The 14497-nt window shown below is 41.4% G+C and overlaps 2 protein-coding genes across 3 annotated transcripts in view; both read right to left on the bottom strand.

Annotated features, from left to right (window-relative positions):
* Positions 1–11753: 11753 nt before the first annotated feature.
* LOC9651367 (probable glycosyltransferase At5g20260) lies at positions 11754–14483 on the bottom strand. Of its 2 annotated transcripts, XM_024665817.1 has the most exons (8): positions 14362–14483; positions 14204–14303; positions 13884–14136; positions 12876–13835; positions 12521–12807; positions 12232–12464; positions 12015–12172; positions 11754–11950 (listed from the first exon to the last, which is right to left on the bottom strand). In XM_024665817.1, the coding sequence occupies exons 4-8, from the start codon at positions 13743–13745 to the stop codon at positions 11843–11845; spliced, it is 1656 nt and encodes a 551-aa protein (XP_024521585.1). In that variant the 5' UTR covers positions 13746–13835; positions 13884–14136; positions 14204–14303; positions 14362–14483; the 3' UTR covers positions 11754–11842. The 2 variants fall into 2 exon arrangements, with proteins under 2 accessions (XP_024521585.1, XP_024521584.1); XM_024665816.1 differs by having other exon boundaries at positions 12876–14136.
* LOC112343046 overlaps positions 13770–14497 on the bottom strand; it is a 2882-nt gene continuing 2154 nt past the window's right edge. The window contains exons 10-11 of the mRNA XM_024665863.1: positions 14362–14466; positions 13770–14066 (exon numbers count right to left, since the gene is read on the bottom strand). Of these exons, the coding sequence (XP_024521631.1) occupies positions 13770–14066; positions 14362–14466 (402 nt within the window). The remainder of the gene's footprint in view (positions 14067–14361; positions 14467–14497) is intronic.

The following is a 14497-nucleotide window of genomic DNA, read 5'->3' as shown; positions in this document are numbered from 1 at the left end:
ATGTTGAGGTAAGTTTCCTGAATTTATGTTTTGCCTAAGTTGTCTTGAGTCAAATGTTGTTCTTCATAGATTGCAAAGTCAAGCTCTTACGTCTTGAGTCTTCTGCAAGTTTGGTTTTGTTGCGAAGTCAAGCTCTTGTGTCTTGAGTCTTCTGCAAGTTTGGTTTTGTTGTGAAGTCAAGCTCTTGTGTCTTGAGTCTTCTACAAGTTTGGTTTTGTTGCGAAGTCAAGCTCTTGTGTCTTGAGTCTTCAATCGAGTTTTTCTTTCTCGATTCTTCCCGAGTTTCTTCTCGAGGTCACTTTCCTGAGTCTAGCTCAGGAAAGGTCTTGTATTTGAAAAATCTAGTGGTGTAAGTAAGTACGATTTTGTTTGTGGAAGGAGGTCAGTTGTGTCATAAATTGATTGATATAGATGTTCGCTGGTAATATTGAATACTGCTCGCCAACTTTAGGATCGAGCAGGTATGCAAACGATTGCAACTCTCTTTAGTAGTTCATTCTTGAACAATTGTTTTGATCTTTTATAATGTGTTGGTCGTATTGGAATGCAAGCTCTCACTATGAGCTTTTGTGTTTCCCAATCGATGGTAATATTTGAAAATGTTGAATACAGCAATGGTTGTATTTTTAATATCCTAATTCTTGTATGTTTCTTGTCTCAAATGACATCCACACGTCAAAGTATAGTTTCCAACAGATTCTTGTTGCTTTAAGCCTATGTGTGTGCGGATTTATCTAACACGCTTTTCTCTATGGTCGATTTCGTGGTGGTGTATTTCCCTGATGCTATTCTTGCCGGTGGTGTTCTACTTCCCTTTGTCATATAGCACATTCTCTTTCACGATCAGAGTCGATCACTTCACGAACTTCCCAAGGGATAGTCTCAATTAATACTCTTGCATTATAAGTTTGAATCCTTGACGCAGGGATCTCCTAAAATACTCCTTAAAATGTTGAGACTACTTGGACGCACTCTTCCTTGTGGGTTGCGAGTGATATATAGCTCTAGGATGGGGTTTTGGCGTTGGACCTCAGTGTCAAAATTGAAGTTTGTTACTATGTTTAATCTTGGCCTATTGTGATTCTGTCTTAAATTTCTCCTCCTTCGACTTGTTATCCTTGAGTTTCCAAGTCGTTCCCTTGAACTTGACTCAAGTTCAGGTTCCCGTCGGTTTCTTAATCCCGAATTCCGAATTTGTATTTGTTGATGGCCTTGTCCTTGATTTCTTAATTCTCCAGCTATTCTCGTCCGTCCTAAACGGTGCCAATATGCTATAGTATATAGTTCGATAAGAGTGCTTGTTGATAGCGTTATATGAAGAGGACTTTGAAGAAGTCGGTAAAGTAATTCCGCATTCTCTTCGAAATCTCTAAATCTAAGAGTGTCCACAAACCAACGAACTTGTGGTTCAAAGGTTCCACACTCTGTTGCTATTATGACTCTCGTCAAATCAGTGTTGAAAGCAAGCGTTAATGGTTGAAAAGTTTCATGTTTGTGTATTCTTAGGAATTCGACAATTGTTTATTGAAAGAGGTGTCCGCGATACACCCAAGTCAAGGTTCTTCGAGTTGCAAAGAAATCGAAGTAAACATATTTTTCTTTCAACATTTCCTCATTTTTGCATCCTTCCTATTTTCTAGACAATTTGTAGAAGAGTCACAGAATCGTTTCTTGAAGTTTTTATAAGCAACTGAAGCTTTGTTTCACTGTTTGTTCTAAACTATCGTCTCTCTCTTTAGTGTTGTTTTCTTGGGCTATTTCTTCTCGTTTCCCTCTCTCCTCTGCTGTGGCATTTTCATCCCTGATTTGGAGTCTAGCTTTTGCTTGCTTGCAAGTGTCACATTGCCATTTTGGATAGCATTGCTTGTACGGTTTTGCACAATTTTTGAAACCACACAAAAGGCAGTCCTTGTATCTTGTACAACTTGTGTCTCCAAATGGGTAGTCGTGCTTTTTCATTCTTCCTCCATTTCCAGCCACTAGAATTTTCCCTTGGTCGTTTCCTTATCGTAGATTCTTGGAATATTTACTTTCTTCAACCTCTCGCCAAAAACAGTTACGCGTACGCTCCAAGTTTTCCACGACTTGGGTGGCTTCAATCTTCAAGTGTTCTTCATCTTTTGGTCTTACGCTCCATTTTTTTTCTTCATTCTTCATGCTCTTCCACCGTTTTTGTTTTACGGTCTTGTTTTTCTTGATTTTTGGGGCTTTTTCTTCCTATGCCATTTTCTTGTGCATCTTTGGTCTGTTTTCCTTGAAGTTTTGGGGGAAATGATTGTCTTGATTTGCTCTATCCCACCGTGGTCACCAATGAAAACTCCTAGAATCTCTAAACTGGGAGGAAAACGTCCATACGAGATCTTCTTAGGAGTTTCAAATCTAATCTAGTCCCTAAATCTAAATCTACACTACAAGAAGAGTGCACTTACCTGCTTGTGCCAAACCAAGTGGAAACTGTGAAAACGTGCTTGAAGGTGCTAGTCCCATGCCTTTGATCCCTTGAAGGCGGTGGGTAAGTAAAACATTGCTATTGCCATGAAGAGCCAAAAAGATAGGCAAAATGACAATGTATTGCAATGTATTTTGTATTAGGGATAAGTCTAAAAACATTCTAAGTCCTACTTTTATAGTCCCTGCTGCTCACGTCAAGGTTAGGAATACAGTCCTAACCTTGAACCTCTCAAGTTTATTTTCCTAAGTTTGAATCCTCGAGTTTGTCTTTTTTTCCCTTCTCCAGATGATTCGAGTGGGTACACGTTTGGGTGCAAAGGCTTCGCAAATGTTCCTTGGGTATAGATACCTCGTTGTACCTTATGATGTGAGCTTGTGCTTGGGCTCATAAGATGGTTTGGAGATGTTCCATTTGCATGAGTTTGAGCTTGGGCTCGTGAGTGAGGCGCATTAGGAACTCGAGGTTACACTTTGAGTTAGCAGGATTAATGTTAGCCATCGGTGGTCCTATGAGTTATTCCATGTACCATGGGTAAAAAAAGTAAACCTTCCCTGGGTTTGCTATGAGTGGCAAATAGGCTAGTCCGTAGTTGTTTAGCACGGCACTAGTGGATCCTTCCTAGGCATGATTTATGAGTGGATCAATCAAGACTGTAGGGATTAGTCTATTGGTTCAAGTAGTCATTGCTGTGCTCTCTCATAAAATTTTCTTGGATTGGACTGAAGGCAATGCGAACGCAAGCTTGAGGTTTAGTCAAAGATGAAACTGAAAAGAGAGTCCTCAGGGACGAAGGATCAAACACGTAAATCATTTTCTCTTCTTGGAGGGATGATTTGCAACAAAGTGTGACTCATTGCTTGTGTTCACAATATGCAATCAGGAGTCCCTACCTTGATGTATGTTAGAAGTGATGGTCTTACAAGTGGTGAATTATGGGATGGATAGTGGTGAAACACTAAACCATTTTGTCTAGGCTTGTTATTGAAAAACTTGGGTTGCAATGCTCAATTCTTTTCCGGGGAACCTTGCTATTGCTCCTTGAATAGTTTGGTGTTGGATTAGTTTTGAGTTTGGTCGAAAAGAGAGTGGTATGAGCTTATCCATGTTGTGAACAAAAGTTAGTGGTGTTAGATGTTATAAATCTCTATCGGTGAAGTGTGGCATTTGTGTTGCATTTTGTCGAATCCAATTGGCACTTGATATTTACATAAATTTTGTAGTAGTGACATGGGCATTGTTCGTGGTGTTGCTCAATTGATGATCAAGTCATTGTGATACTTATATCATATCCATATGATAATAAGCAATGTGTTTATGAAGTTGCTTGGGTAAATGATGATCAACCCCAAAGTGGTTGATAGTGAAGCTAGTCTATCTGCACGAAGTAGCATTATAGTAGCTTTGACTGGATTTTTTATGGTGGTCCATTATGCTAAGCTTGAGTTGGTACGTTATTTCCTTGAGGGTTTACCCATAAGGTAATGAAAAGGGTTGTAACATTCATTTGCTATAACTTGTCGGTTGATCTATTAGCATTTGGAGTAGATTGTTGGATGGAGAAAATGTGTAGTTGGGGCATTAACATCACTATCACTTGTGTTAGTAGAAGTGACATTGTTACTTCGAGTGATAAGGAATTTTCCTTAAAGCTTGATTTTCCATATCATTTTTCTTGTCAATATTTTTGCTTCACATTGGATCTTGAAGGTGGTTGAAGAAAAGTGTTAGTGCAATGTGGATATCCGAAGATGTGGTTTTCGTGATCAAGCCTTGGATGTTCATTTTGCACTTTGCGAATGTCAATGTTGGATGTCAAAGATATGGGCAAAGATGTTTGATGCTTTAGCATATTTTTGGGTAATGAGAATTGGTGTTGAAGTGAATCTATGTGAAGTGTAGGTAAGAGAAACTTGGTTGAGTCTTGAAAGTTTGTATTCCTAGACTGAGGATCATTCTTTCTCTAAGATGGAAAATTTTCCACAAATCTTCTTAGACTTTTCCAATAGATGATCTATTAATCACTTTGCTCGAAAACCATTCCGTTTTTGTAAGCCATTACAAACTAGTGAAGGGGTTAGAGTTGGCTTCAGTTAGTTTAGACTTTAGTAAGTAGTTTGTATGATACAGCTCGAAAGGGATGCTGACTTTTGGGGCTAAAACAATTGAGTTGGATAGAGTCTGGAATTGGAGTAGAAAAGTGGCCATTGCACTTTTCTAAGAAGGGTGACCCTTATGCCTTTCTTCTATAGCATTTTGCTTGGTGGCAGGTTGCACCTTGCATTTCGTTAAACTCTATGAGAGTAATGAGTTCTCACTGATCTTGACTTGGTCTTGGTGGCCCTGCGCCTTAGCTGAGGATGGTGATGTCCAACTTAATTGTTTGAGGTTGAGATGTTGGTACCCGTACTATAGCTTTGTCTATGAGGAGGTTGTGTACTAATATGAGTCCATCTTATGGTCTTCACTTTAGTTTCGACTGAGTGTTGATCATGCATAGCTAACCTATTCAAGGCATGCTCAGAGCTGTTGAATAAATGCATTAGTGAGTTTATTGTGGTTGAGTTGGATTCGAGTGGTCATTTAGTTTATGCTTGTCTATGAACTTTTATCTCGATCTAAGGTATTACGTTTATGTTGGACAAGTATATAACTCGGTGACGTGAGTTTAGTGTTGGGTCTTGTGAAGGCAAGTTGAAAGGTGATTGTTAGTTGCTTAGCGACTAGTGATTACTTATAGACTTTTCTCAGAATTGTTGACACTTGCTTCAATTGATGATGATTTAGTAGTGATGGGCTTGCTTTGCCAAATGGTGTTGCGGAGGATCGTGTTGTTAGACTTACATGGGTTTTCCATGTTGTCATGTCAATTCTACCTCTGTCAATATCATTTGGTTGCATCTAGTTCGTAGTGTTGGAATTCATAGAGTCTTGGACATGGTGAATCACTCCTTGATGAAGTGTTATCTGTAACTGAGTATTGTTGGAGGATTGGTCTCGGATACTGAGTAAAGTATCTTTGACCTTGGTTAGCTTAGTTGCTAGGGAGTTTTGAGTGGTGATTCACTCATGCTTTCTTTTAGTTTTGTTATGGTGTTGATGGCATTGAAGTGATGCCTTGTCATTGACATTGTTGATATTGAGATTCAAGTGAAATGAGATGTCTTTCCTTAGAATTGATATTAAGTTTCATTAGTCTTGAAGAAGATAGTGTTAATGATTTGGCTATAGCTTTATGTTATTAGTATTCGTGCATTTGCTAGTTAGCAACTCTATTGACGTTCAAACGAGCTGAGTGGCAAGTTTGAGTTAGTTGTATCACAACAAGATTATTTAGTAGAGGTTGAGCTTTGAGCTTTTCCTTGAAAAGTGATTTAGTCATAAACTATGCTAACTCTACAAGCGGAAGAGTTAGTGATCGATATTGAAATGTTTGAATCCTTGTTGGATTTGAGTTGGGATATATTGATCATTGGTGATTCTTTTTGTACTTGCTATGAAGTAAGTTACGTCTTGCTATAGATGGATTCATGGAGGATCATTTGATGGTCACTTATTGAGTATAACTTTGTTGTGTTTAGCTTTTGGATTGATGCAAATATACTCTTCATTAGCTTAAGCATTATAAAGTTTGGCTGTGTACGGATGTGTTGAGAAGGATATTGTGGGTTGTACCATGATTTCTTCTTTAGCATTGAAGTTGGTTCATGCAAGACTCGCGATCATTATTAAGCAAGATTTGGCTATAGGCTTCTTCAAACTTTTGGTTCTTTGAGTTTTATACTCGTTATTCCATTTGTTAGAAGTTGTTCGAGAAGGCATTGTTGGCTCCATAGCTTCGATATTGAAGTTGGCTTTTGCATCTAGCAATTATTGATGATGATTGATTGTCATCTAGGATAGTTGATTATCGTTGTTGAAGGTTTTGCTTGATTATCGTTGATCTAAAATGATTTGCCATTCTTCAAGATGGTGGATTCTTTCTTCGATGATGATTATGCATCTCTCTATTGATAGAATGATTGATGATCTTTTATGATGGTTAGTTGTTCTCTTTGATGGCTAATGGCTTTTCGCAATACCACATATTCTTTGTAGTTTGTTTTGGATTGATCTCTTGGGTTTGAGACATTAGCAAGCTGTTGCCGACGCTTGTTAAAGTGACTTGAGTTCCTTGGTATTGTTGACCGGGATCTATTCAGATACGTTGGTGCGATGGTTGGCATGACTAAGTGTTTGTTGGTCTTACCACATTCATTTTGTTCTGTTGATTGTTGCTCGAGTTAGTTCTGATAGATTAGGATGTTATTTCCTTCAGGTGATACATTCGCGAGTATTTTGCTTGCCAGTCAATGATACTTAGTGTTCTTTGAGTTATGTTTCGTAAGTTGTTTAGCATATTGTCTACAATCTTCGATAGTTAAGTTTTCTCATTGAGTGTACTTGATGATATACTTGCTATTGAATTTTGTTGGATGGTGAATCCTATGTTTTCCAATGATAGTGATCTTGGTGGTTCCTATCCTATAATACTGATTTATCGAATGATAACTTACTTGGAATACTTTTGTGTTCTAATCTAAGCTTTATTCACTAATAATTAAGTCTCTAAGATATCATTGTCTCTGACTTTGATATTGTCCATCTATTGATCTTTGAGTTTGGGCCAGTAATATGCAGATTGGCTTGGGCACTTCGTGTGCATGGTGAAATCTCTAGTTATGGGGTAGCTACTGTCGACTGGTCATATAACCCACCTCTCTGTCGATGTTCCCTATTCTGTTAAAAGGGCGTGACTGTAGCGCACTTTATCTCTCTCCTCTTAAGCCAACTGGAAAAGGGGTAATTGCTTGATGAAAGAGCCCTTAGTGGCTATTTTATCCCTATTTATCCCCCAAAGTTCCAAAGATCCACGGTGACAGTATATCCAAATCTCATCCCATGATCACATGCGCTACACTCACCCCCCCTTCAGAGATGTCAATGTCCTCATTGACTATTGACTAACAACCCCTACTGAGCCAAGGGGAACCAGCACCTCCATTTCCGCACTGAATCTACCAATCCTTCCATTGTGTAGACCAGCTATTCCATGTGAGGCAACTAGTCATCCACCTGTACCGCAATCCCACGGTGGATACCTTCATTCGTGGATACTCCACACAAGAGGAAGGACATACACACGGATGCCCAATACGTACGATTTCAAATTTAGGGGTAGGAATATACCTTGCTCAAGGGTATATTATATTTTTAAGTAGCCACTAATTAATGAGAATCGAACCTGTGCCATTTTCTCTGATACCAACTATAACGCACGTGGTTTTTACCCTTTATCTTATAGTGATTTACCATAGGATAACACCATGAAGCGGAACCTAAACCCTCTATGTGCCACATGACAGATGCCATGTGTCACATGCCATGTGTCCAAAGGACAGTGGTGTGGAACTTGAGTTTCAGGGCCTTGGGCCACTGAACGAAGGAACGGTGCCAAACTCCCAAGCATGGAGCCAAGGAGTAACGAAACTGAACCATGGAGCAACTCCCGGGCATATAGCTCAAGGAGCAAAAAGACAGGAGCCTAGAGCGACTTGGAACAGTCATAGAGCAACTAACATCCTAATGCTAGGACTAGCACGCAAAACGGAGCCAAACGGAGTTTGGTGCTATTTCGGCATACCGGTGGCCTAACGTAAGGATATGGGTACTCCACCAGCTAGCATGGAATGGAACTTGGGCTTAGACCCAAGCCGGACGCAATACAAAGACAGGCATGCAAGCGGGAGCTAGACTATGCCTCAGGTTGGTCGGCCATACCCAACCTACCCACTATCCCTACTATACATTTGGAACCACCCCCCCCCCCCCCCCCCCCCCCCCCTTGAGGAACACATGCTTTGGGCTTTCACCCTAAGCTTCCCTTAGTATTAGGAGTTAGTCTCTGGGACAAGCTTGAAACTTACTAAATATGGAATGCCGCTATAATGCAAATTTGGACACGAGACGAACACCATTGTGTTCAAGCCAATCTCTACATTCCGTACATATGCCAAATGAGCAAATCTAGACACTTTCCATAATTAGTATTAAGGACTGGAATGAGACTAACACAAAGGGTATGATAGCGAGGGTGTTTAGCAGACACGGTAAGCTATCATCTAGCGATATTGTGGGACCAAGCTCAATATCGCGGGGGTTCCCAACACTAGCAAGTGCAAGTCAACATCATGAGTTTCTCATCACTGTATCAAGTCTACTTGACAAATGACAACTTATGATTTCCTTCCTTAGTGCCCTTCCGGTTTAAGTGCACATGTGATGACCAATTTCTCAACTAGCTCAGGTGGAGATTAATAACAAGTCCAGCAATACCGACCTCATACCGTCGTGGCAGTAAGGAAAGAATATCCGAAAGGACTAGCCGACAAGTAACTTTCGATACCCGAAGTCACATTTGTGACAACTAGCATGTATGATCCACCTCCAATGTATTGCTGGATAAAGTAGGGGCCGGTCCAACAAGGAGAGAACTTCGAAGGTGGCATGAACTCCTTGAATAGAACAAGATTGCCATCCTCAAATGGTTTAGCAGACCGCCAGTGATCAATGACTAACTTGATCTTCTGCTTGCCTCGAAAGAGATGTTCGGTTGTGGGTTGTCACTATTCTTCCAAGGCAAGAACTTCCAAGTCACGCACATGAAGCTTGTCTTCATCACTAAGCTGCATCTTTGTTGCGTATCGAAGCAAAAATGAGAGTGATGGCACCTAGATCTCCACTGGAAGCACAGCCTCTATCCCATAGACGAGAGAGAATGGAGTCACAGAGATGGATGTCTTAAAGGACGTCCGAAAAGCCCATAATGCTGTAACCAAGTGCTTGTCCCACTGCCTCGGATGATCCTCCGCAAGCTTTGAGATAATAGTCTTCAATATCTTGTTGCTAGACTCTGCCTGGCCATTTCACTCAAGATAGTAGTTGCTACTCTTCATGTGCTTAACCTGCAGCTGCTGGAGAAGATGCTGCATCACTTGTCAGAGGAAGCTGCTACCACGATCAAAAATTAGAACTACAGGAACTCTGAATTAGCAAATGATGTACTCATAGACAAACTTCATTCTAGACTGTTGATTTGCTTATCGTAGAGGGATGGCCTCAACCCATACAATTGTTGACCCTCAGGGGTAGAGTAAATGCCAACAACTTACGATAACCAGTAACCAATAACCCCTTGCTCTCGCTCCTATTCCAGCCCCAACTCTTGCACCTACTCCTACTCCAGTGCCTACTCCTGATTCTGCTCTTGCTCTTGTGCCTACTCCTACCACTTGAAGATTGCTTCTTTCTCACCAAAGTTTAGCCCAAAAGAGAAAAATGAATATCTTGGTTTTGATCTTTCACCATTTTGACTGTAAGTACGTTGGAAAGAGCTCAATCCCATCTACCACACTAATCCAAGAATTTGTAATGAAAATGCCTTAATATCCCGTGAGATCCAAGAAAACATAGTCCAAAACACCAATTTTGTGGGAAAACATTCGCATGTCACCAATCTAGATCGATATTAAGGTGCTGTTAGTATTTTTGGAAAGCCTATGACCAAAAGCACCTCCAAAAATAAATGGCATAAAAAAAAGAGTGGAGAAGCATGAATTTTTATTGCAAAGATGCCCCTATCTAGCCAGACAAGAAAATCCTTTTGCATGCCACTAATTCACTTAAATCTAGCACTAAAAATCACCTCTACTTGTAGATCCAAGCCAAATCTACAAACCCAAATGCACTACTTTGAGAAATTGAGCTGAGAATTTAGACAAGAAAAGAGAAACCCTAAAATATTCACTAAACTGAGCTAAGAAACATTGTATCTCCTCAAATACTACACAGCTTGATAAGTGTTATACTTTGCCGAAAAGAGGAGTTTAAGACCTATCCAATGCACCCAAGATCAAGCAAAACCATCAATTTAGGGTTTAGAGTTACAAGAAATTGCTTCTCAAATTCTATAGCTAAAAGGAAAAGAGACAAATGATGCAATAGAAAGCACTATGCATTATGTCAGATTCACCACATGTTAGGGGAAGGAGGGTTGCCTCCCCTAGCACTTGCTCAAACATAAAAAATGCTTCAATGCTCTTCACAATTTGCCCCCCCCTTCCCCTTGTGGGGCAAGGGTTTTATACAAGGAAGATGGGGAATATTCCAGAAATCAAAATATTCTCTCTCTCACTTATGCCCTAACACAATGGGATTTAGTGGTTGGGCCTTTAGGCCTTAACTTAATGGCAGTATTTACAAGCATGGCTATGGATGAAAAGGGACTTGGTAAGGATGGAAAAAGGGATATTAGGAAAGGGTGTTCTTTATGTTTCTAGACATTTTAAGGGTGTTAAGATGTGGTCAAAAGATGACCACTCATAGACAAATGGCCTAGTCTTTGAGAGATGGGACTGTGATACAAATGGTCTTGGATTACCAATGTGACAAAAATGAATAAGCATAGCTTTAATGTAATGGGTTGATATGTCAGTGGTAACTTTGGGTGTCAATCATGGGATCAGACATATAAAATATTTAGACTAAGGTTGAGTGGCATAAATGCTATTCATAGGGCTAACATGTCCCTAAGTCAGGAATAAGACCTATGGAGTTCGTGAATGAGACTCCTCCAAGTGGTCAAAAGTGTAGATAAGTGGCTAAAATAAAATAGAAAATCTAGTCATTTACAGAAAATTCTTTATCACTCGAAACAACAATACCACTTTCATTAATATACTTATCAATCTTTATAAACACTCTTTACTACCATATAGTGGCAAGAGATTGGTATTATTAACCCAAATTAAGTTTAATATCTATCTTTAGCCAGATGAACATAAAATAAAAACTCCTTGCTGATGATTCTCTATAAGTTGGTCTGGTTGACAAGAATGCCAATCTTTATCAACATCAGCAAACACATAATCAAGACTTATTGGAAGTTCATGAGCTTGACACATATGTGGAGGAGAACATTAAGCCCCACTCCTGCACCATCACCAAGCTATGAGCTTTCATTGCCACCACCTCTGCTCAGTCCACCAATCTATGAGTTACCCTTGCCACCACCACCAAGTTACAACCCCTGTTCCTGGCAACCTCTACTGTGCAGGGATGCAGGTCATCAAGGAACCCGTACGAAACACCTGCATTCCAGCTGCACCTCCAGCCGTTTGATGAAGGCGCACGACTACAAGTTACTGTGAAGGTATGACGAGTAGACGGGCCTAAAAGGAGAACGATGTGGCAATGACGTTTGTCCTTCGAGGGATCCATGTAAGAGTTTCTTAGAATCTGGAAAACAAGACAGTGTCCACCAAGACAAAGGAAAAAATAACTTCCCTGTCATTCTCATTTCTTGTATTGCACGGTGAAGTGCCTTAACCACAACTCGTACACCACCATGTGGAAGGCGTCATAAGGCCTGGGCGGTGTATGCCATTCAAATCTATCTTGAACCTGTCGAAAAAGGCTGGCAATAAGAACACGAGGAGAAAAAAGAAAGAAAGAAAAGAAAAACAACCTCAACGAGTCCCCTGTGCAACGATAAGTATTGTTCCTTGGAGACAGATTGGAGCTTCAACTTAAGATCGCCGACGTCCCGCTCTCTTAAAAGCAACGCGAATCTTTTCCAGTCTAGCACATCGTTGAAAGGAAGATCGTAATGGTCTGAGAGAATCACTGGTGTGACATGAAACGCGAGGTCAGGCGAGCACATGGTAGCACTTAGAAAGAAAGACCTGGCACGCATCCGTAATGTATAGAGTCGACGATGCGTGCGCTGTTGACTTGTGAGCCGCCAGGACAAATGCAAAATTTGCTCCTATAAAACTGCTTCTGGTACACAAGCTCTCCAGTGGCTCTGCTGATCCGGTTATTACTGATGGCTAGAACATCGTCCTCTTCCCACAGCTTGGCTAAAACCACTCGGATCTTAGAATTTCGATGACCGGCCCAGAATCCAAGAATTGTTCTGCGCAGAGTGAGGACCAGGAAGTGCATACATGGTTGAATGAATATCAAGAGTACCTGTTTCTGACGTCGTTTCCTCCTCGAGGTAAAGCGAATGGTTGCAAAACCTGAGGCATGGCAATGTCCTTGTGGGGAATGAAATCTCCATTGTAGCTGGGAGAACACACCACACGTATCGAGTTCTTGACCAGGTTTGCAACTTTGTTTGTGGCTCTCGCCCCGACGTCATGACAGGTTACAAAGAAGTGGTCTGCACCGAGCGTCCTGTTCCAATATGGATACTTGACGATCAAGCCTTCCACGTATTCCTGGACAATATCCGCCATCTTCTCGTAAGAAATTCCCTGCATTTTGTTCCAGTTTGAGGTAAGATAATCTCCAGCAATAGAAGAAAAAAATGTAAACATGGTACCTTTCCTCGCATCTTGTGGCACGAGATGGGGATGAAGAAGAGATGAGCCTTGTTCGGATTTTTGGTGACGAACTTGCTCTCTCGCAGGTTTTGGAAGAAATAACCTTCGCTAGCGTATTTGCCTGTGATTTTCCGTGGTGTTTGATAGTAAGTATTTGGATCACCGTCTGGATAGATGAAAATCTTGAACCTCTTCAACATTTGCTGATAATTCTTCTTGAAAATGGCAAAAGAGTGGAAAACTCCCGTTCCCACACCTGTCTCCTCATCAATGTCAACTCCGAGCTCTTCTCCTGTGAAATCCTCTTGAGTGGCTAATTCCTGCGTACTCAAATCCTCTACATTCGCCTTCTTCGCTTCTGTGCGACGCGCATCCACCTTGGTTTCCATGTCGTCTGGAATAGGGACCGGATCTGTGCTGCTGGCAGCGTCCTTTTCGTTTAAATCCTGAGATGCCGCTGGCTTCTTCAACGGCAATTCCGGATCTTTGAGCCTTGGCTTTGTCGGTGGAGGAGAATTCGTGCCTGCCGTCTTCGTGGGTGCCGAGCTCTTGAGCTTGGGAACTGCTTCTTTCCGATCTTTGCTTGCCTTGTCCTCCAATGCAGGTCCCTTGCTCGACTTGGGCGTTTCCTTGGCTTGCCTTGGAGCGGCCAGAGCTATAGATACCGGAGGAGCAACCGAAACCTCCACCTTGGTCTGAACCGGAACTTGCAAATTCCCTGTGATTTCACTCCTGACATCCCCACTGCCCCCTCCCCCCATGAACGACATGGGCAATGTGAAGACATAGTAAGCAAGAATGAGAGAAGACGCTACCGGCATGGCGATCCTCAGCAGGGAGTTACCCGTCGAACCGGAAGACGACGACATGGTTGCCTTCTTCCCCGGCCTGAGCTACCGTTTTGGGAACCTTATATCCCAGCCTTCCACATAACGTGGCTCGACTTTATCCGTCGATACCTGAAACACAAACGACTCAGATGAGCTCTTGCGATTGAAGGTTTGTACCTGGGTGGTGTGTCCCGTTTTAACAGAAATCTGAAGCTTATAGGAGATGAATCCCTTACAAGTCGGTAGCCCGTCATCTTCTGTCCACCGCGATAGGCTTGACCCAACGATTCTTCTCCGGTAGCAAATCGTTGTCTTGGTAGTGAATAGTGCAGCAGTTGCAATCATGACGACGCCAGTGATCTTGCATCAGATCAGCCCGACTTTCTATAACAAACAGTGGACTTCTAGGTGCGGCGGCAGCAGTAGTGTTCTAACCGGTGCATGGAAACAAAAAAGCTTTCAATTCGGTAGACAGCCAGAAATGAATAAGAACTAACCTTTCTTATTGAGGAGTTGATGCAACAACTAGGACTCGACTGTGGATGTTCCATCTGGAAATATAATCCTTTTGTGTCCATCTGGCCAGTGCTCTTCGATCTGGAACAAACTAAATTAAGCCTATACTTAGACGCTACTTAGACGCAAGCTAACTCACCTGGTTGTGCGGGAAGTAAAATATCTCGACGCCATCAGGCTTCGTGGTGTGCCATGTATCGATTTCCGAGTAGTAATATTCCGTAGTACCATCTGCAAGAGAGTTCTTGATATCTCCATTCGGAAAGTAAAGACAC

Source organism: Selaginella moellendorffii, unplaced genomic scaffold (assembly GCF_000143415.4).
Source record: "Selaginella moellendorffii unplaced genomic scaffold, v1.0 SELMOscaffold_129, whole genome shotgun sequence".
NCBI classification, from domain to species: domain Eukaryota; kingdom Viridiplantae; phylum Streptophyta; class Lycopodiopsida; order Selaginellales; family Selaginellaceae; genus Selaginella; species Selaginella moellendorffii.
The sequence above is the reverse complement of the archived record's forward strand: the minus strand, read 5'-3'. Positions and strand labels throughout refer to the sequence as shown.

Bases quoted from the DNA above. Each gene is read 5' to 3' on its own strand.
- LOC9651367 (XM_024665816.1), bottom strand. From the start codon at position 13,745: ATGTCGTCGTCTTCCGGTTCGACGGGTAACTCCCTGCTGAGGATCGCC. The intron at 12,808-12,875 runs GTACCATGTTTA...AACAAAATGCAG, and splicing joins GCCACAAGATGCGAGGAAAG to GGAATTTCTTACGAGAAGAT. The intron at 12,173-12,231 runs GTCTTTCTTTCT...ATGTCACACCAG, and splicing joins ACATTACGGATGCGTGCCAG to TGATTCTCTCAGACCATTAC.